General features: G+C 42.8%; 1 protein-coding gene across 1 annotated transcript in view; it reads right to left on the bottom strand.

The window, feature by feature from the left end:
* Positions 1 to 16,720: 16,720 nt before the first annotated feature.
* Positions 16,721 to 23,605, bottom strand: part of TIMD4 (T cell immunoglobulin and mucin domain containing 4) — a 34,756-nt gene continuing 27,871 nt past the window's right edge. The window contains exons 6-9 of the mRNA XM_032627331.1: positions 21,619 to 21,665; positions 20,052 to 20,145; positions 18,635 to 18,674; positions 16,721 to 17,700 (exon numbers count right to left, since the gene is read on the bottom strand). Of these exons, the coding sequence (XP_032483222.1) occupies positions 17,628 to 17,700; positions 18,635 to 18,674; positions 20,052 to 20,145; positions 21,619 to 21,665 (254 nt within the window). The 3' untranslated portion in view covers positions 16,721 to 17,627. The remainder of the gene's footprint in view (positions 17,701 to 18,634; positions 18,675 to 20,051; positions 20,146 to 21,618; positions 21,666 to 23,605) is intronic.

Raw genomic sequence — 23,605 nt, 5'->3', positions numbered from 1 at the left:
GAAAACCATAATTCAAAAAGAGTCATGTACCACAATGTTCATTGCAGTACTATTTACAATTTCCAGGACACGGAAGCAACCTAAGTGTCCATCAACAGATGAATGGATAAAGAAGATGTGGCACATATATACAATGGCATATTACTCAGCCATAAAAAGATACAAAATTGAGCTATTTGTAGTGACGTGGATGGACCTAGAGTCTGTCATACAGAGTGAAGTAAGTCAGAAAGAGAAAAACAAACACTGTATGATAGCACTTATATATGGAATCTTAAAAAAAAAAAAGGTTCAGAAGAACCTAGGGGCAGGACAGGAATAAAGACGCAGACGTAGAGAATGGGCTTGAGGACACGGGGAGGGGGAACGGTAAGCTGGGACGAAGTGAGAGAGTGGCATGGTATATACTACCAAATGTAAAATAGATAGCTAGTGGGAAGCAGCTGCATCGCAGGGGTAGATCAGCTCAGTGCTTTGTGTCCACCTAGAGGGGTGGGATAGGGAGGGTGGGAGGGAGGCGCAATAGGGAGGGGATATGGGGATATATGTATACATATAGCTGATTCACTTTGTTATACAGCAGAAACTAACACAACAATGTAAAGCAATTATACTCCAATAAAGATGTTAAAAAATAAATAAAATCTATTTATAAAAAAAAAATAAAGAGCAGCACATGGACTTGAAATCAGTATTCTGGATATGGAAGAGGGCAGGACTCAATCATGGCTGTTTTGCTGGTTCTCTTCTTTGAGAAGGAAGTGAAAGGATCGCATCACGTGGCAGAATGTTTATTGAGAATGTTCATGTTTTCTTCTTTCTGTTTGTCTTATCATGGCACCCAGAGCAGGTGGTGGGACTTGTGTGCTGCCATGCTTCTGGGGAAGTTTGTGTTGCAAAGTTAAGAGAAGAAGTTGTCCTCGGAACATTATTAACTTCTCTTTTCCTGGATCTTGTACTTGTTTTCAAATTTGGAGGGTGGCAGTAAGGGCAGAGAGAGGGCAGTGTCAATGCAACAGAAAGGTTAAAGCAAGAGAAAAAAAGATGAGATGCCCCAAGTATGGGCAAGGAGACGGAGATAATCCACAAAATTGTGGAGACCTTTGCCCTGTGGGGTTTAACAGATGTGGTCTGTTCTTGGAGAGGGGAATGCCTGCCTGGGAGGACCAGATGAGTTGGAGATCCCACCTGGGTAAACAAATATTCTCAGAACAAGCTTGGCACAAAAGCAACTGAGACATTTGTATTCAAGAGACCCCACTCTCCCCACTCAGGTTTGGTAATGGAGATTTCAGTGGAGGCTGTGATGGATTAAAAATAAAGGAATATTTCCCCCGCTTTCTGGCAACAACTCATGTCTCCAAAACTTGGATATGACCCCTGGGAAAGGGAGGGGAGCCTCCCAAAATGATTGAAATTTACTTTCCCTACAGCCTCCTAGATTATAGGTTTACAGTCTGATTTAGAGAAAGAGAAATACTTTAATTTTTTTACATTTGCCTTATTGTTTACATTTTATTTCCATTATAACTGTATGAAGTATTGTGAAGGGACTCAAAAGAATGATTCCTTGCCTCAGTGAAAGTCCTATCTAATCTAGAGATAATACTTTGATTTCTCTTGATGATGAAAGGTATTATAGCCAAATAGAAAGCAATGTGACTACTTGCCTTGTCATTTTATCTCTGTGTCTTAATTTCCTCCCCTGATAAACAGGGATAATAATGACATAACTTCACAAAGATTACTGATAGAATGTGAGATTCCCATGCAGATGGCGATATTAAATTTGTAATACCCATGGGATTTGGAGCATTTATTTAGGATATGGGTTAAAAGCTTGGCTTCCAGGGTCAGAACATCTGGGTTTATGCCCTGGTTTATGCCTATGTGAGTCTTTGTAGTTCTGGGTAAGCTAATTGCCCTCCCAAGACTTTAACTTCTTCAACTATAAGACGGGAACAATAATAGTAGCTAGTTTGTAGAGTGGTGTGAGAATTAAATAATATAACCCATGTAATGTTCGTAGCAAAGTGCTTGGTACATGCTAAGTGTTAATTAACTATTATACATTGGGGAAGTTGAGATAAAACATTTTACAAAATTAAACACATCATATAAATGTTAAGTCATCATTAAGTACTTGATATTTCAGTTTATTTGAAAAGAAATTTTTTAAAAGAAATTAAACATCTGGACCTAAAATATATATAATTATAACAACAAAAGGAGAGAAAATATTTATATCCACAGATGGGAACTATTATTTATTTGGGTCTAAAAATAACCCAATACCGTGACATAACTCATATCCATAAATACTCATGGGATGATTAACCAATGCAGAGTTAAAGTACAGTACTCAAAACTTCTTTTGTGCACATATGTCTGATTATGTACATCTCTAAAATGAAACAGTTTTCATTAATTTGCCAGGCAGCTAATACAAAGGGCTAATCAATAATTCATCTTGGCAAAGAAACTCATTACTCAGCCAAGACTATGATGAAACTCCTGTCAGGAAGCCTTGCTTTGGCCAAACAAAACAACTAAATTAAGTGCAAAGTGAATAATCCAACTTTCTATAAATCATTCATTTCAGGATTAAACATTATGTATTTCTCCATTAAATATGCATCCCAGGCCTGGGCATGTATTTACTTCTATATTGCTCAGTCCTGAGGGATAGCCAACACAGTCTTCTTGGAGTCTCTTTGAAACTACTAGCCCACTGGGCAGAACAAAAGCAAATAAAGGAGAGTCTGGGAGAAGCCAAGAATTGAGAACCGGAAGTCCTCAAAGCCAACCTTTCACATAATCTGGGTATCCCCTCCATCCCTACTCTGAAGGCTGGTCATCCTCTTCTGTGTAAACACTACTGTAAACGGGGGGTTTACTACCCATTTTAGTTAAAAATCTTTCCATTTCAAATGGCAGAAAACCCAATCCAAACTAGCTTAAGCAAAATGGGAATTTATTGCCCATATCTCGGAGCATGAAGAGTCTAAGTCCATACTTTCAGTCTTGGCATAATCAAGACTTAACCAATGTCACAAGGGTTTGTTCTTTTTTCCCATATTTATTCTTAGCTCCTCTTTCTCTCAAGTAGACTCTCCTTGTGGTGGCACAATGGCAGCTGCAGCCTTCTATTCCGTCCTTCAGGGCCAGCAGGTAAAGATCATCACCCCGGATAACTCAAAGGAAACTCAGAATTGTTTCTTTTTGGCTCTAATTGGCCTAACTTGTGGCTTTTTAAATTTTTGAATATCACAAACTTCAATCAGAATACTTTAAAAAATATTATTCTGCATGCGCTTAACAAATCTGACAAAAGATAAGAATCTAGTCGACTTGTTCACATATATTTAAAATCGTTAAGTATAGGTAACCATGAACACTTCACTGCGTTAATCTGAGGGCATCCTACCTCTATGCACACGTTCACGTAACACTACTGGTAATCACCACTGAGGACAAAGCTGCTGCCTGTGGACAGGGGCCCTTCCTCCTTAACATTCCCTAAATCACCCACAGTCCCTCTCTCATGAGAATCTTCAAACAACTTGTCACGGCATCGTCATCAAACAACTTCTCGTTGGAATCGTCATCTTCGAACTTTTTTTTTCTTCTTTTTTTTTTTTTAACCACCAATAAACAAAGATTTATTTGGAAATTTCTAAACCTGCCAGAAGTGGCACTTGCCAAGCCCTAGGCCCACCTTCCTTACCAAGCTCCAAAGGACAACAATAGTCCTCGCCATCTCTCCCCTGCACCTACCCCTGCCCACACGCACCCATGCCTCAGGCCACACCAGAGAACTAGTGTGCCCTCCCTCTAGGAAGCGTTACCCCTGGGCCCAAGAGCTGGGGTGGCAGCCCTCTGGCCTCTCAGGAGATGATGGAAGCCAGAGCCGCTTGCATAGATTGATAAAAGAAAATGAGGAAGGAGACACCAAGTAGGGCTCCCTGAAAAACCCCAGCTTACCCCTGTACAAAAAAAGTGGCTCCCGCATAGAAAAACATGCTCCACAAACAGTGCAAATACCCAAGAAAGGAAAAAAAACCCCAGCAGCAATCCATCAGTGGATTGAGAGGGGTGGGGTATGTCTATGCAGTGTTCTGATACCTCAGGCTCGGTTTACGTGCCATGGTTGCGGGGGGATGAGTCAGCTCCAGCGGAACTATAATGAAAGGGAAGAAGAGAGATATCAAAGGAATCAGTCCAAATGGAAAAGCAGAACAAATGAATGTTTGGTGACCAAAATCCTACTCTCCACAATATTCACCACTGATCATTATTCTAAGTTGTTCTAGTAAAGCACTCCTTTCATTAGATATAAACTGATTTTTGGAATTTCCATTCCCAGTCCTAACTTTGCATTCCAGAATCACACAGAACAAGACTGCTTCCTCTTCCCAATGGCAGTCCTTCAACTGTTTGTATACAGACATCAAATCCCCTTTGGTCTAGTCTCCTCCAGGTTAAATATATCAACATACCAGGAAATAGACTTTTTGGATTGAAAATAAATCAAGGTAGGCTATTAAGTAGACACTAGAGTCTTATTGTGGAACTAAATATAACTTTTTGTTCTGTTTATCTTTGTTTCAAAGAAAATGATAAATTTGACAATGACTGGCACTGGCAAGGCTATTGGTGAAATAAACATTTGCGAGGACAACCAGTTGATTAGGTAATATTGATTAGATAATTTAGGCCAACCATCCAATTGAAGACACAAAAAACCTGAACAAAATATTTTAAAATATTCTTTCATCAACTACCAAAGGGCTAACAAAACAATGAAAAATCACTAGGCCTAAAAGTAAAGAATATGCTAAACCAGAGAAGTAAGTCTAGGACTCAAAGTTTCTTTGGCCATAAAGGCATTTTCCAATCTGGAAGGGATATCTGCAAAACTGTGGTTTGGGCTGCCTGATGATGTTAGAGGAAAAGTGTCAAGGTCTAGAATTCACCAAAGTTAGGGACTTCGATAAACCACTATCCAGTATAAGCTAGGACAAAAAGGGCTTATACCTTCAGGATAAGGACGGACCTGTTGTCATATGGGCTTACAACCTCACACCAAGTGATCTAAGTAATCCATAAACCTTCAAGCATTGAACTTGAATTATGGTAGTCCTAGACTGGTGACACACAAAATGCCTGGCAGAAGCAAATTCAAAAGGTTCTTTCTGGAGAAGATCACATTATACTGGGACTCAAATTATTTATACCAATAATTTCCAAATGCAATAATCTCCATACAATCAAGATAGCCAGGCGTACAAGAAATTAAGACAACATGAGTAAGAACCTATGGAGACAAGGGACAACAGAAACAAAGCTGAAAAGACCTCAAGTAGTGGAATATATATATGTAACTAAATCACTTTGCTGTACACCTGAAACTGACACAACGTTGTAAATCAAATATACTTCCACAACAACAGCAAAAGACTAAGCCAAAACACTCTCAGAAGAAAACATTCGGGTATATTTTCATTACCTTGGATTTGGAAACGGATTCTTAAATATGACACGAAGATAACAAGCAACAGAAGAAAAAATTGACGAAATGAACTTTATCAAAATTAAAAACTTTTGTGCAAAGGACATTATCAAGAAAGTGAAAAGACAACCTACAGAATGGGAGATAATATTTTCAAATCATGTACCTGGTAAGAAATGAATATCCAGAATATATTGAACGTAAAGAATTCCTACAACTCAACAACAAAAAGACAAACACAATTGTAAAATAGGAAAAGGACGTAAATAGATATTTCTCCAAAGAAGATACACAAATGACCAACAAGCTTATGAAAATAGGTTCAACATCATTAGCCAGCAGATACCACCTCACACCTACTAGAATGGCTAAGTGTTTTTTTTTTTGGTTTCTTTTTTTTCATTTTTAAGGAAAGTAAAAATTGTTGGTGAGGTTGTAGAACAATTGGAACGCTTGTACATTGGGGGTGGGAATATAAAATGGTGAACCCACTGAGCCAAACGGCATGGTAGTTCCTCAGAAAGCTAAACACAGAATTACCATATGACGCAGGAATTTCATCTTAGTTATATACCCCAAAAATCTTAAGCAGAGACTTTAACAGATACTTGTACACCCATGATCATTGCACTATTATAGCCAAACAGTGGAAACACCCCAAGTGTCTATCAACAGATGAACGGATAAACAAAACGTGGTGTATACATACAATGGAATGTTATTCATCCATAAAAAGGAATGAAGTTCTGATACATGGTACAACATGGGTGAAACTTAAAAACATTACACTATATGAAAAAGCCATACAAAGAAGGACAAATATTATTCCACTTATATGAAATATCTAGAATAGGCAAATTCAGACAAAGTAGAATGGTGGTTGCCAGGGGCTGAGGGAAGGGGTAATGGGAGTTATTGCTTAACTGTTACTGACTTTCTCTTTGGATGATGAAGAAGATTTGAAAATAGATAACGTACATAATTTTCTACAACATTGTAATGTAATTACTACCACTGAATTGTACATTAAAAATGGATAAAATGGCAACTTTTATGGTATATATGTATTACCACAATTTTTTTTTTTTAAAGTAAGAATCCAGGCAGAAACCAGAGCATTTTCTTATAGTCTTCATCATTTGCTGGGCGTAGAAAAGCCCCACAGTGAACCAATATAGATAAGATGGATTTAAAATTCAAATAGAAAATTACCCAGCCTACTTTAACATAAACATTCAATGCATTGTCTACATTCCATATTCCTGGTGTTTTTAAATCATGACTCAAGTTTGAAATGATGCCCTTGCCATGGTCCAAGATTCTCCATCATACTGGAAATCCAAAGGGGCGGCTGGTACCAAAGACACAAATGAGAGGCAGGAGACGACAGCAAATGACAACTGTCAACAGATGTGCAGAAGCCACAAGAGTGCCAGCATCACCTTAGAGGAATTTAGGATGGAAAACAGGATTAAACCAAAAGCCAAAACTTAGAGGTGTTCATGAAAATTAGCTGTGAACCAGGAGCAACAGCTGAGAGTAAGAACCACAGCTGAAGTGGGCAATGCCCTGGGGTCAACCAGAGTTGACCACAAAAGAGCAAAATCAGAGCTGAGCACAGGGCCCACAGACAAAGATAAAGCAGGGTCAGAGTTCAGAAAAGAGTGGCAAGGCAGAGGGGTCAGGAATCGGGATGGCTAACAGGAGCGCTGTTTGATCGTGAGCTTCTGAGCCACCTTCAAAGCGTCTGTGCCCCCTGCTTCAGAACTCCACCAAGCGAGGTTATAAAAACGCAAGTAGTAGGACCCAATTCCAGTCTCACTGAATCAGCATCTCCTGGGGGTTGGACCCAGGTATACGTATTCTAGCATGTTCCCAGATGATTCTTAGGCTCTCTAAAGTATGAGAACCACAAATCATTCACACAGCTTCTGAGATAGACTGGAAGCCCCCACGTTCAACATGATGCCCAGGATCTATCCTCACTGGGGGCTATGCAGGTCCTGCCAGCAAGTTTTACTAAACATAGACTCTGAACTGGCTGGGGCTGGAGAGGGAACTAGGACAACGGCACCAACTATTTATGGAGCACCCACCCTGTGCCAGTGCTTTCCTAGCATTGCTACGTTTAATGCTTACTTATGAGGAGGGTCCCATTATTCTTCCCAATTTACAGGTGATGAAACTCAGACTAAGAGAAACCAAACGACTTGTCCTGGGCCACCCAGCCAGGCAAGAGCAGCTTCAGGTTCTGGGCCAGGTTGACTCCAAGACCTGTGCTCTTTCCATATACCAACGTGTCACAGAATTTTTCAACCATTGTTTTAAAAAGGTGGTGGATGAAGAGGAGATTGTAGCATTAGTTGTTGGTGAGTCTTTGGTTAATTAAAAACTTATTTCACCATGGCATGTCCAGGGCGTTACGGGGAAGCAAGACTCTGCTGTCTTTTCTAATTATCTTGATCCCCCAGTCAGAAGGTATTGTCAGGTTGTGTAATCTCGTTCGGTTTTTTTTTGTTTTTTGTTTTTCATCTCAGTGAAGAAGGATCTGAGATTAAGTTTAGGAAGAGATTGAAAACCAAAGCTCAGAGGAATAGAATAAAATGATGCAGAGGCATCCTGAATCAGGAGAAAAAAAATGATAGGACTTTGTTGATGGAGCTGCTGAAGGAAGATAAGACGCTGAAGGCACCTCAGAGGGAAGAGCAGGGGGAATGAAAGAGAGCAGAGCCCAGGGAAGAGAGATAACCGGGTGGAGAACAGAGATAAAAGGCGGCATACGGGGCAAGGCCAGGGAGGAGGACGGCAGGCTCTCCAGGCCACTTCCTTTCTCTTTCTGTTTTGTTTCTGTCTCTCAGGTTATATCTTCAAAGGGAGGGAGGAGGCCATTTTGGAGCATATGTTAAATGTTCAATCCTGATCATTCAATCTCTATGCCTGAAAACATAGCCTCATTTGGTGGTAAATCTAAACTCTAGTCTCTTCGAGAACGTGAGGCCCAGGCCCAAAGACCCTCTGGCTTCATGTCCTTTACATTCCCCCTACTCCCATTTCCAGGTCTGGTTGTATTCAGACAGACGTAGGCAGGGAGAACACCTGATTTTCCTGAAGTTATTAGGGGGAAACCTACAACTTCCAGCTGAATAGCCCTTTCCACCTCACACACTAGTATAATCATTGAGAGATCACCATGGTACTTTATGTATCTGGAGGGGCCAGGGCACAGGGGCTAAGGCCCTGGGCTTTGGAGCTGCTCCAGAATTTGAATCCAGCTCGACTGCAGACAAGCTACTTTTTGTATCTGAGCTTTCATTTCCTCATCTATCAAACGGATAAAAGTGGCAGCTCCCTCATAGAGACATTGCTATGATTAAATAAAATAGTGCATTTAAAGTGCTTAGGGTCCAGGAGATGGGAGCAACCTAAGTGTCCATCATCAGATGAATGGATAAAGAAGATGTGGCACATATATACAGTGGAATATTACTCAGCCATAAAAAGAAACGAAATTGAGCTATTTGTAATGAGGTGGCTGGACCTAGAGTCTGTCATACAGAGTGAAGTAAGTCAGAAAGAGAAAGACAAATACCGTATATTAACACATATAGATGGAATTTAAGAAAAAAAAATGTCATGAAGAACCTAGGGGTAAGACAGGAATAAAGACACAGACCTACTAGAGAATGGACTTGAGGATATGGGGAGGGGGAAGGGTAAGCTTTGACAAAGCGAGAGAGTGGCATGGACATATATACACTACCAAACGTAAGGTAGATAGCTAGTGGGAAGCAGCCGCATAGCACTGGGAGATCAGCTCAGTGCTTTGTGACCACCTAGAGGGGTGGGATAGGGAGGGTGGGAGGGAGGGAGACGCAAGAGGGAAGAGATATGGGAACATATGTATAACTGATTCACTTTGTTATAAAGCAGAAGCCAACACACCACTGTAAAGCAATTATACTCCAATAAAGATGTAAGAAAATAAAAATAAAAATAAATAAAGTGCTTAGGGTAGTGCCTGGCACACAGAAGTGCTGAAATCATGTTGGTGCTGGGTGCTGGCCCTGTGAGTAGGTCCAAGTGCAAAGCTAGGTGCACATGGCAGGCACCCCATGAAGATGATATTGACTCCTGGATTGAGGGCGCTTGATTCTAGCTCTCATTCACGATAGAGGGAACCTGGAATGTCACTGGACCTCTCTGTGCTTCCCTTTTTCTCCTTTATAAAATGGAGATGCACCCTTCCTCTGACACAGACTGCTATGTGTTTGAAAATGCTTAGAAAATTATGAAACAACACAGAAATACAGAAGTGGTCATTTCCATTACTCTAACACTGCACTTTTACCAAGCTGACCACCCTCTACTGAGCTTACAGTTTCACGGTAGCTAAGAATTTTCGCTCTAATTGGCCATCACCTCCTAGGGCAGAATGTTTCTACCCCCATCCTGCATTGACGCCGGACACTTGCATCAAAGGCACAGTTCCACAGCTTCCAGGAAGTGTGCATGCAGAATTCCAAACTTTCATTCTTTTTTCTCTCTTCGTTCTTTTTGCCTCTCAGGTACATTAGAAATGATTTAAATTTCTGTACTACGCATTTAGCATAATAAAGACGGAAATGGCTTTGTAGACTGTAAGCTGTCTGGGAACAGGGACCAGGCAGGTCTGTCTAGTTCATCGTTATACCCCAGCACCCAACACGGCCCTTTGGCACATAAGAGACACCCAATACGCTTTCGTTAGATGAGTGAATGTGGTAGAAATCAAGACTTTGTCCAACAGCCATTCCCAGTTTCTTCCATGCTGACTGATCCTAAGTTTTGGCTGAACGGCAATGTGCACAGCCTCAGTCCCTCTTGCCTAAGGGTGGGCCTGTGACCCCGTGAAATATATGTGGAGGTCTTCTGGTAAACTCTATGAAACATTTCCCTTTCTGACAAAAGATAAGTGTCATATTAGGGAAAAAGTCCCATTTCCCATCTACCTCTTCCTTCCTGCCTGGGATGCAGGAAGAGTCAAGGGAAGTCACAGAGACTCTAATATCTCATTGCCAGCTAAAGAATGTCACTAACCACCTGGCTCTACAAGGACTGAGTGATGAGCCACCGTAGCTGCCGACCTTCAACACACCCTGAAAGAAGTTCAGGGTGGAGATCAGGAGTAAGAAACTCTGTGCTCTGGGGGAAAAGGCAGAACAGGCCTTCAGACAGATATTTTCAGAAGAAAACTTTTATGAACCTGGATTCTTGCATCTTCACATACTTAGAAAAGCACTAAAACCATTAACTATCTGTTCCTTGTGACCAGCAGCAACCTTCTACAGAGATGTGAATGTACTCCCTTGGATGAAAATACTCCCTTCACCAAATTCACATATATACAGCGTCTCCCATTATATTTAGGTACCGGAGGGCAGAGAGTTGCCTTTTGACCAAGTTCCTTGTTCTGCAGCAAAGGTTTCCACTTAACCCATCCTCCATGTTTCCCTTATCACCTTGGTGCCATCTCATTATGCCTCTGATACCTCTGAAGAGATTCATAGCACTACCCTGTCCCCCACCTAGACATTACTTCTCTGTTTATCTTTTCTGTTTTCTCATTATCGCTTTCCACAAACCAAATATTACATCTTGGTTTTTAATTACTTTAATGGGCCTCATGTCCACAGTAATTGGGACATTGAGGTCATTATCTTGTCTCCTCAGATCTTCTTGAACAATTTTATTGATCGTTTCTTGGACTAGACTCACATAAACCTATAATTTAGGCCAAGGGTTAACCTGATTAATTAGCATCATTACTTTCTGGTGCAAAGCTGTCCTCCCTTTAAAATAGTGGTTTGCAAACATGGCCGTATATTAGGAGTACCTGAGGTGCTTTAAAATCTCCTGAAGCCCAGGTCTCCCCCATGCCAATTAAACCAAGAGTGCAGAGGGGAGTCCAGCTTCAGGACTTTAAGCTCCCCACAAGATTCCAGTGTATAGCCAAGTTTGAAAATCAGTGGTTTAGACAAGTACTTCCCAATCTTTAATGTGCATGTGAATCACACAGAGGCCTTATTTAAATGCAGATTTTGAGGGTCTGGGGTGGGACTGATATTCTGCATTACTAACTAGCTCCCAGGTGATGACAATATTTGTCTGAGGCCCACAGTTTGCATGGCAAGAGTCTAGAAACTAGATTTTGCAGTCTATTCTAATGCTGGATCTGAAATTAAATTCTCCTTGGGTCCAATTGCAAAGTCACAGAAAAAAAATAATCCCTGCAATAAAGTCAAGAGCTGGGGCAGTGAATGAAAGAACTCAGAGGGTTGTTGTCTTTGATCTCTAATTTAGTTATGGACTTGGGTTGACAAACCATCCCAGTTTGTCGGGGACCGAGGGGAGGTTCTCGCATGCAAGGATTTTGAGTGTTAAAACTGGGACAGGGCTTCCCTGGTGGTGCAGTGGTTGAGAGTCCGCCTGCCAATGCAGGGGACACGGGTTCGTGCCCCGGTCCAGGAAGATACCACATGCCGCGGAGTGGCTGGGCCCGTGAGCCATGGCTGCTGAGCCTGTGCGTCCGGAGCCTGCGCTCTGCAACGGGAGAGGCCACAACAGTGAGAGGCCCGTGTACCGCAAAACAAAAAACAAAAAACTGGGACAAGCTGGCCACCCTAGTTAATGGCGGCGTCCCTAAGAGAGCAACAGCCGAGCTTTGCACTTCAGCGTTCCGATTCCTCTTTCTGAGAAAAGAAGTCCACCTCAGGGTCAAGTGTGTGCTGGGAAAGATAGCTTATGGAAAAGAAATGCGGAGTTGCATGCCCAACAAGAACTTAAAGAATGTGACTTCAAAGGGTAACTAATCAGGCAGGTGAAATTAGAAAATTCCAAGAACAAGGTTATACCAGGGCCATAGAGGTCAATCTAGGGTTACATGGTTTAAGGTCTCTGCTTTAGCACTGGTTCCCTGTGTAGCCTGGGGTAACTCATTCCCCCTCTCTGGGCCTCAGTTTCATCCACTAAGAAATGAGAGTTGAATCGAAGGGTGTGTAGTGTCTTTCCTGTTTCCCCGTCCCCCGACTGCTTATGCAACACGGATAAAGCTACAGCAGAAGTACACCTTTTCAGCGCAGTTAGAAAGTGAACCCACCTTCTGTTTTCCGAGCAGCCATCTCCAGGTCTCTCCAGGCTCCTCCACAGGGGAACACTTCCCTTTGCTGTCCTTTAGTGCTCAGAGAGCCGAGAACTCACGGTGCTTGTTTGTTTTTTTTTTTTCCCTTAAGACTGTAACATGCAGACAAATCTAAATGAAACTCTATTGCAGATCCAGCCTTTTGGTTACAAGTGGTTTCCTCCCTCCATGCAGGGAGCCCACTTAACTTTTCGTTTTTCTTTAGAGAGACAAAGAGCCTCGCCAGCCACCCACTGCCGGATTCCTGTTAACCTTTCATTAAGCCCGCTGACACCTGACTTCAGCTCTTCATGACTTAGTTCAACACATTCCCATTTCAGTGGGTCCACCTGGCTTCATTAAGGTTCCTGCCAGCTTCTCTACTAGCAGCTTCCTCCGCACATGCAAATAAGATCCTGCATAACTAATACAGGGGGGCAAGGGAAGATTGAGCTATAAAGGGGTTGGCATTGGAGAAGCATCCCAACACTCAGGTTGCCACGGACCTGAGTAAACTCAGACCCATTTGGGACCAACACGGGTCAGCGTCTCAGTTTCAAATGCTTGAAGTGTTAAACGAGGGCCATCCCTGTGAAGTATGGGGTAGTGGTGAAGAGCCTGGAGTCCTTCAGGCCTGGTTTCCAGACGCGGCTCTGTCACAGCGGGTGGGACTATGTGACCTTGAGCAAATTTCTTCACCTCTCTGCTTCTGTTTTCTCGGGAGTAATATATTGTTTCATGGGGCAGCTGTGAGGATTCAATGAGAAACTGCCTTGACGCACTTGGTAGAGGAGCACCCAGAACACAGCAAACGTTCTCTAAGGATGGGATGTTATCCATTTCTTTTAGTCTAGAAAGGCCAAGGTGGAGGTTGCAGAATTAGGTTGCTTTAAATCTTCAAGGTTTGACTGTGGTCCCACCATGTAAACATCAACTGTAAGAGCCCTGTCGCCATCAAAGTCCTTCCTTGTGGTAATAAAAACACGACTCTGATTACCTTCTACTGCATTCCCCTGGTGGGTTTTGTCTCATTTAGATTTTTAGGCTCCTTAAGGGAAGTGATTCTCTCTTCTGGGCCCCCTACGCAATAGATACTAGGGAGTTGTTTGTAGACTGCTACCAACTCATCCTGATTGCACAGAGAGGGAAAGAGGAACAAGTGCCCCAGCAAACTCCGCGGATCAAGGAGTCTCAGTATAGAAAACCATAATTCAAAAAGAGTCATGTACCAAAATGTTCATTGCAGCTCTATTTACAATAGCCCGGAGTTGGAAACAACCTAAGTGTCCATCATCGGATGAATGGATAAAGAAGATGTGGCACATATATACAATGGAATGTTACTCAGCCATAAAAAGAAACGAAATTGAGCTATTTGTAATGAGGTGGATAGACCTAGAGTCTGTCATACAGAGTGAAGTAAGTCAGAAAGAGAAAGACAAATACCGTATGCTAACACATATATATGGAATTTAAGGAAAAAAATGTCATGAAGAACTTAGGGGTAAGACAGGAATAAAGACACAGACCTACTAGAGAATGGACTTGATATGGGGAGTGGGAAGGGTAAGCTGTGACAAAGTGAGAGAGAGGCATGGACATATATACACTACCAAACATAAGGTAGATAGCTAGTGGGAAGCAGCCGCATAGCACAGGGAGGTCAGTTCGATGTTTTGTGACCGCCTGGAGGGGTGGGATAGGGAGGGTGGGAGGGAGGGAGACGCAACAGGGAAGAGATATGGGAACATATGTATGACTGATTCACTTTGTTATAAAGCAGAAACTAACACACCATTGTAAAGCAATTATGCTCCAATAAAGATGTAAAAAAGAGTCTCAGTGTAAGAATTATATATTTATTAATTCATCATTCTGTGACTTCCACTCCCCACCCCCTAAACCTCTGAGTCTCAAACTAGCTGCCTTGTTCTAGTTCCTGGCCATGTTCTGCTTGCCTAGGACATTATTTTTTATTTTTTTGCCGTACGCGGGCCTCTCACTGTTGTGGCCTCTCCCGTTGCGGAGCACAGGCTCCGGACGCGCAGGCTCAGCGGCCATGGCTCTCGGGCCCGGCCGCTCCGCGGCATGTGGAATCTTCCCGGACCGGGGCACGAACCCATGTCCCCTGCATCGGCAAGCGGACTCTCAACCACTGCGCCACCAGGGAAGCCCTAGGACATTATTTTAATACTAAGTGTGAGCGTTAGTGCCTGTAAGTGGACACACAAGCTTCCATTTCAGTAGAGGCCACATCACTTCCCTCTGCTTCACTCCTCCGCATCAGCTGCCCGTCCTGAGTTTGCCACCCCAGCCTTGGGCAGAGCCTAAGGGTGCTTCTTCTATGCCCCCTTGGGTGGAAATCAGGAGATAGGAATCTCACATCTGCATTGGGAAGATTCCTCTGTCACAGCATGGAGAACAAATTGGAGACGGAAAGGAGTGAAGTTGGTGAGCGTGGTTAGAAGCTACCCTAAGAGTCCAGGCAGGAAGTAATGCTAGCTTAACCGAGGGCTGACAAGGAGCCCACCCAGACCTTGGGCACTGGCTGCTGGAAACTCCCACTGCCCTGCGCCCCGCCCCCCCCGATGGCCACACCCACCAGCACAGAGCCCTGGTCACAGGAGAGTATTTTCTTACAATCTCCATCCTCCTGTTAGGGGTTATTATGCTTCCATAGTTCTCAAACTCTAAGGTGCATCATAATCACCTGGAAGACTTGTTCAACTACAGATCACGGGGCTCCACTTGGGAGTTTCTGAGTCAGTAGGTGTGGTGTGGGGATGAGAATGTGTATGACTAGCAAGGTCCAGGTGATACTCAGGCTGCTGGTCTGACGTGCCCCGTTTGAGAACCAGGCAGCAACAGCAGTGGTTCTCAGCCCTGGCCGCACATTACAGCCCCTTGGAGCATTAAAAAAAAAAAAAATCAGATGCCCAGGCCACACCCTAGACCAATTACAAAAGAATCTTCTAAAGGGTAGGACTCAGGAATTGACATTTTAAAATATTCCCCAGATAACTGCAGTGTTCAGCTAAGGTTGAGAGCTACTAGGCTAGAGGGTCCTGGAGGCCATTACCAGTTGTAAAATACTACAACTACTCATTTAAATGTTTCTGAATCTGACCAAGGAGCTGCAGAAATAAAGTTGGGAAAAGACTGAAGATGGCCCCTTGCAAAACACAAAGATACTCATTGAGCTGAGATGTTCTGTTTGGGGGGTATGGTATTTGCTGTCGGCTTTTCTAGGCAGACCCGAGTTGGTCATGGCACTGGGGGTGGTCGTTTGGGAAGGTGGGTAGGTAGCATGAGCTAAGTTAGGATGGGGAGTCTCGGTGACCCATGAAATATTAAAACCTGTTTGTACAAGGTCACCTAGTCCCACTCCATTTTCCAGATGGGGACACTGGAGCCCTGCACCTGCCTCTACTGCCCCACACCCACCCACCCCCAGTTTCTAAATTTGAATGTAACAGGCTGGTCAAGTCATTTCCAGTATTTTCAGTTAACACAGAGGAGAAAGTCAAGCTAAATAAAGAAGCAACCAGTGTGCTGTTAATTATTTCCTTCACTTAGTCCAAACCTGCCACTCACCTCGGCACCGAAAGAGTGAGGCAGAAGGCATGCTGCCCTGGGCAGGTTGTTCTCCAAGTGCTCAGGTAAGAGGGGGATGTTTTTATTAACTGCTGGATCCGTGTGAACTAACAGTTCAAGGAATCTAGAGGCTGTAGCAGTCAAGTCATAAGACTGCTTTTTCCCCCCTCTCTTAAAAGTAATGTCAAGAGGGTCGAAATATAAAGTATGGTTACCTGGAAAGACTGTGCACTTATTTCATTAAGGCGGTTACTGCCCCAAACATACCAGGAAGTATTTCAGACAAATTTCTTTCAGCTCTGGCTGACGCTCCACATTCCTGCCCAACCAGAGGCCTCTCACTCAGGTGCACATTCTTTCTATTCACTCATCAACTGCTTGTTTTAACCTCTCTCCCATGGTTCCTCATGCTACTAGCTCTCAAAGTAGGTTTAAATAAACCTATTCTTATTGAGGAGTCAATTCCCATGAACTTTATTTAGAGAAACTGATCTGGACCAACTCACTGTCACATCCATGTGCCCGCCCTGCTTGAACATCCATGTCATTCACCACAGTTTACTCTGATGAACTCTTGGCTGTTTCCAACATTAAATTCCCCAAGCAAGAATTAAGATGTGACACTATGGTCACCTCTAAAGATACTCAGGTGTGAAGAGAAAATAATAGAAAACCTACACATTTTAGAGGGGAGTCAAGATGATGGTGTGATTCCATGTCGTTTCCTGCATTATTGATGACAATCAATACATAATATATCATCAATATGTTATTGATGACAATCAATAACGCAAGGATGTTCATACCATACCCAGAGTGGGGCCCTGAATTCTTAAAGCTGGGCATAAAAGGAGAGATACAAATGCATGCAAGGCAAAGGCAACTAGGGTAGGGAAGGGACCAGAAATCATGTTCCAGAAACAAGGCAATTTAGAGAAACATGAGGTTCTCCTTTCAGTATCTGGAGCACTGCTACCAGGTAGAAGAGAGTTTAGACCTGTTCTGTGTAAGCACGAGTTCAACTAGGACCAGCAGGCAGATGCTATCTGGACACAGACTTTGTTCTAAATGTTTCCAAGTCTCAGAAGTGCCCTGAGATTGAATGGACTTCCTTGGGTGTGATAGTGAGTTCACCATCACTGAAGGTGTTCACTTATACTGTGGAAGATCACTTAGCAGTGATGCTACAGAGATGAAACCATGAGAAGGTGTGGTCTCTAAGGTAACTTTCACTTGTGAAACGAAGGCAAGACTGGATCAGTGACACCAAGGCAACAGATGGTTTTTAAAAAAAAAAATTCTAAGACTTATTTTGATAATTCACACATCATATCCTCATCCTCAATCCTAAGAGAAAGGGGCACGTTAGAGTGTGAAAAGACCATCTTCATTTTCTCTTTCGTCGAGTACATTTTTACTTTCTCCAACACTGTCTAGCCTGTAAAGAGAGAAGAGAGGCTGATGATGAGAAACACCAAGACCAGGAATGAATGGATGCTGGTAGATTATAAAACACCTAATCAAGGGCTGTTAGAGTTAAAAGGGCTCAGAGTCCATCCAGTCCAAGCCTCACATTTCACAGATGGGAAAACTGAGGCCACAGGGGATAAAGGGCTTTTGCCAATCTATTATAATAAGGGGATTTAAAGTTTCTGTATTAGCAAAGTATAAAATCATGATCTAAATGTGTTTATTTACCAAGAGGATCTCCAAGTATGACTTTGAAAAGTTACCTTGCTAACCTTTAGTTTCCCTACTTGTTAATATTTACTTGTTAATATAGATATTGTGGTATTGATGCAATTATTAAGTGAAAGCAAGGTCTTCATCACAGTTTACACCAAATCTTTTCATTTCTTTACCAAAAAGCTATTTAACAGGACAGATATCCAAAATCCCTTTCCAGAGACTCTTCAAATTATTTAAAAAACAAAACAAAAAACTGCTCCCACGGTCTAATTTGCCAGAGGAATGAAATCCCAGGAATGATACTATACATGTTTTTTCATTTTCCACACTGCCAACTCTCCTCTCAGTGAACTCCAGTTTAACAATGACCTTTTAAAGTGAGTCACCCAGAGTGGAACAACTAATGGGTAGAATGACATATCACCTTCATTCTTTTGCATGTCATACTTCTGTTAATGCAACCTGCCACTGTATTTGCATTTTGGACAAATATCACAGTGTTAACCAAGACAGAGGTTAACGTGAGCTGAATCCCCACATCTTTTCCACCTCTAATGCCACATCTCTCCAACCGTGTATTTAATCCGAATACAAACACAAGTCATTAAACCACTGAGTAGTATCTAATCATTTGTAATAGCTTGTACAATCATTACAACAGTCAGTCGTGCAAGATGAATTACCTGGTGTGTTTCTGGACACAATTGGTTTTCATGACTTTCCCTGAAAAGACAAGGCCAGGTTAGAAGCAGAGTAGATGTGCTTATGTGAAATGCTGGGGGAGGGACAGAGCAACATTATGAAGAGCTGAGGTGGTCCAAAGGTGGGAACTTAGGAACTGGATTTGGTAGAGAAATCCCCAGATTTCTGACCTTTCCCCAGATCAGATGATTGCTTCTTTAGGCCCCTAGTTACTGCTCATCAATCACAGAGTTGTTCAAACATTGTGGGCAATGGTGTTAAGCTGCTTTATTCTTTTGTTTTTGGCCGGGCTATGAGGCTTGAGGAATCTTAGTTCCCCGACCAGGGATTGAACCCAGGCCCCGGCAGTGAAAGGGAGGGCGACTGGAGGGCCAGGGAATTCCCTAAGCTGCTTTATTCTTGAGTTATTTGAATTCAGGTACTCACTTGGGTTTTAAAACACTTCCTTAGGACATGTACCCATAATTTCCCAAACTGTAACATGCCTTTGTATGAAGGTTAATGACAAACTTCCACTAAGCTCCACATTTCCTTTTGTAGTGTTCACTAGGGATAGATGTGGAGACACACGAGTTTCCCTGTTCTTGCTCAAACAGGCTGAGATGGTTACTACTAGTCAGAGCTCCTCACTTACTACCAGTTTCTGTTAATGACTACAGAACAATTTTTTCCCCATTTTTACAGGACCAGGTGCTACGTGCCTATACTTGGCATGAAAACTTTAAACCCCGGTTCATGATTTCATTTTGCAATGGTTTAAAACTTTTTTTTTTTTGAAAGCAGGGGAGGGCAGCCACAAGGTCATGGACCAGCTCAAGAATCTAATGACAGCTACGGACCCTGTCCTCTGAAAAATGCAGATATGAATGTACAAGTGCTTTTCCACACGATTTTAAGGGATTCACTGGTCCCCTGAGGTCCACCTGTGGACCCTAGGTTAAGAAGTTTTACTTTAAGGGAACAAATAAGAAGACCAGGGTGGTTCACGGCTCTCTTCCTGGGGCATTCCTAGCCAGAGGAAGAGGCTGGGTCAGGGTTTCCTCCACCCCAAGACAGTGATAAGAATAGTACTTCCCACTTAAGGCAGTCAGGAGCATGAAACGAGTTAGGTATGTCAAGAATATAGCATCAGGACTGGCACAGAATAAGTGTCCAATAAATGCTGTTCTTTCCCCAAATGTAAACTCTATCAGGGGCATGATGCTCAAAGCCTTTAGCATCTTGGGGAACATGAGTTTACCTCTAGCCTCCTTGACGGGGAGGATGAGGGCAATGATAGAAGTGGGACTCTAAGGAATGGGGAAAACAGGCAGGAAGCAGAATCCATCCACTCCCAGATCCCCCTGGAGTTTCCAAAGCTCTGAAGGGCTTCATCTCACCTGGTCCTGCCCTCCTTACCTCGAAGGAAATATGCCAGAAGCAACGCCAACAGCACAAATCCCAGGGATGGAGCAACGATCATGAGCAGGTTGTAGTTGTTGGTCATTTTTATCTGGTGAGACACAGGGAAGGCGATTGGGTCACTCATTTCCGAACAGCATCCTCCCGTGAGTTTCCCATCACTAGCACACCATCCAGTGACCGGCAGCTTCACTGCAGCTCACCACCTTTTGCCCAATGTGTCTCAAGATCAAAACAAAGCCAGCCTTATGAATTAGACTTTAAAAAAATTTTTAAAAGTGGAAAATCTGAAACATTTTACCCAGACCCTTCCCTCAAATTTTCCTAAGTCTTAAACACCAGGCAGTTGGGTTGTGGGGTGTGAAGATTAAAAAAATAACTGTCCTGTAAGCTGTGCCCTCCACTGTCAGATCTCTTTACTGGCCATTGCCTATATCCTTTCAGCTCTACCTACACCTGTGTGTTAGTTCTTTTCCTGGCTGACTTAGACTTTTAGAGGCAATAAGATGAAAGGGAAGGTGGAACTCAATTTCAAATTTTCTGCATTGGTGGTTCGCAAAGTGTAGCCAGGGGACCCCCCCCATGAGATCAAAATGATTTTCAGGACACATTATTCGCCATTTTTACTGTCATTCTTTCATGAGATGTACAGTGAAGTTTCCCAGAGGTTACAGTTATGTGACATTTGATGTGAAGGTGTCAGTGCTCTGATAACATAATATGCAAGATACGAGAACCTCTATCTTCTAATGAGCCAGACATTAATGAGACTTGCAAAATGTAAACCAATGCCACTTTTCTCCCTAATATTTTTTCATTCAGGAAAATGTAGTTATTTTTCATAAAGTATTATTTATGTTAACATGTAATGGGTTTGTTATACTTTTTTAAATGAATTCATATTGTTTTTAACTTCTCAGTTTTAATTTTTATGAATATAAAGGGGTCCTGACACCAAACAGTCTGAGAATCACCGCTCTACAGGCAGCATCTAGTTCCCTGGGGGCTACACCATCTCCCATTGGCCAGGCCAGGCTCCATCCCCTCAGCTTCCTGTGCCTTCTCTTTCAAGGCAGCAGAGGCAGGGCAATAATCTCTCTCTGAGGAGAGAGAAGGGGAAGAAGGAAGAATGAATGAGACCTTCACGTTTCCCTTATAGGTTGTCTATACTCCCTGAAGGTTTTACATGAAGCAGCGTGAATCACTTTCACAATAATACAAATGAATGAAGGATAAGCTCAGAAAATAAGAGGAACGCTGGAGACAGGTGTTGATTCTGTAGAATGTCACTAATTCTGGGGCAGCAGAGGGACCACATAATAATTTCAATGTTTTTGTTTATACTTCTTTTTTCTTTTCAAAGCGTCTGCACATATAGAAGTAACGATATCAACATTATTTCTGCCAAGAGTACAAGTCTACAAATTCCTTCACTGTTTCATAACAGTTGCAATGTATTTTGCCCTTAGGTAGATCTGCTCTCCCAGTCCATTTCCACAAAACTTTATTGTGGATTTTAAAACTGTAGGTCATATACTTCAAAATACTTCACAAAAATTTTTACCTGTTCTGATTCAAATTCATTTTGCACAAGAAATGGCGTCTCAGATGCTGGGAAGGAGAAAGAGAAGATAATGTTTATATTTCCTGTGGGAGAATAAAATGCAACACCCTGAAATAGACCCTTCAGTTGATGTGTTTAATCTTTCAATCCCAACTTTCCTTTTTTTGCATAATTTATTTATGCACATTTGTTTTGGTATGTTTTTATCTAAAGCTCATCTGCTGTCCAGTATTATCCCACAGGAGAATCTTCATTTTATAGATGGGTAGAGTGAGGCATTAGGCCAGGAGGCAATTGAATCTAAATTTTCTTTAAGCCCCAGTAATGCATTCAGGACTTTTCTCCAGCAAGAAAACCTGTCAGTCTATCAGTTAACAAATATTTATTAAGCATTTATTATAGGCCATGCACTATTCTAGCTGTACCATCTAGCTGTACTTCTCGATGGAGTTTACAACTTAGTACAGAAAACCCAATTTAAACAAGTAATGTCAATAGTTCTAAAAAAGCAATTGTAAAAAATTCTGGGAAGAAATAGTATAAGGTGTCAGAGGTATATCAGAAGGATGGCTGACCGGTTCTAGAGGGTCACATCCTTGAAAATGTGAAATTTAAGCTGAGACACGGAGTCATGGATTTATAACTGATAGCTGAGTTCAACAAGGGAACCATACTGAGAATCTACCGAGTACTAAGCACAGTTCTGGGCACCAAGAATGCAGAGATGAATATGGCATGGTCCCACCCTCATGAAATTTACAGTACACTAGAGGAGGGAGACCAGAAGCTTATTTCAGCCTAACAGGCCAAAGGTAAGGATGCAGGATGGACAGGCCGCTGGGGAGGGTGGGCAGAGGGAGAGGCACTTAGCCCCATGGTAGTTCAGCGAGTGCTATCAGAATTAAGCTCCGTGAAGACACTGTCCCTCTGTGCCCGCTCAACAGTGGGACTCCAACACTGCCTGACACATACTTGGTGCTCAATAAATGTTTGTTGAATGAGTTAACACCTGAACTGAGTTAAGGTTGTGTAACAATTAACAAAGCAAGATGGTAAAGGCATTTTAGGTAGAACATCAGCAAAGCTATGGAAACATGAAGCAGGATGGTTCCCGTTCAACTGGCAAGCGTCTGTGCAGGTGTAAAATGAGAAGTGCGGGGGTGGCAGGGGATGGCACGGAGATGGGCAGGAACCAGTCACGGAAGGCCTTTTGTTTCATGCTGCTAAGTCTCCCTTCAGTTCTGTAAGCAGTGGGAAACCACAGAAACGTTTCAAGCAGGTTATGATCCAGTTAGGAGGATAAGAGAACAGCCAAGAGATTACTATCTACCTGCTTCCAGGTCTGAAATTCAGAGCTAGAGGTGAAGGGAGAGAGACAGATTCCAGAAATGCTTAGGAGGGAGATCAACAGGATACGGACATTGAATGGGGGGTGAGAAAGAGCTGAGTCAAAGTTTCCTCCTTGAGAAAGTGGGCCATTGCCTGAACTGTCCCCTAGGATTGGGAAAAGAAGCAGCAGCAAGGCAGTGGGAGAAAGGCAGGGAGCTCAGATTTAGAGTCGCTGAGTGTAAGCTACCAGAGGGACACTGCAAACACTATTTGCATAATAAGCAGTTGACTGATTTGAATCTGAATCAAAGTCGGGAAAAGGTTGGAGCCGGAGATACTGATTTAGGAGACATCAGGATCCAGGCAGCAGATAAAAACCTCAGAGTGTATAAGAAACCCAAGGGCTACATGTCCAGAAAAACAGGGGAGCAGGAATCCTGAGAAATCCTAGCACTTAAAAGGTAGGCAGAGGAGGGGCTTCGCTGGTGGTGTAGTTGTTGAGAGTTCGCCTGCCGATGCAGCGGACACGGGTTCGGGGCCCCGGTCCGGGAAGATCCCACATGCCGCGGAGCGCCTGGGCCTGTGAGCCATGGCCACTGAGCCTGCGCGTCCGGAGCCTGTGCTCCACAACGGGAGAGGCCACAACAGTGAGAGGCCC

The sequence above is a fragment of the Phocoena sinus genome, chromosome 3 (genome assembly GCF_008692025.1).
Source record: "Phocoena sinus isolate mPhoSin1 chromosome 3, mPhoSin1.pri, whole genome shotgun sequence".
Classification (NCBI taxonomy): Eukaryota; Metazoa; Chordata; class Mammalia; order Artiodactyla; family Phocoenidae; genus Phocoena; species Phocoena sinus.
The sequence above is the reverse complement of the archived record's forward strand: the minus strand, read 5'-3'. Positions and strand labels throughout refer to the sequence as shown.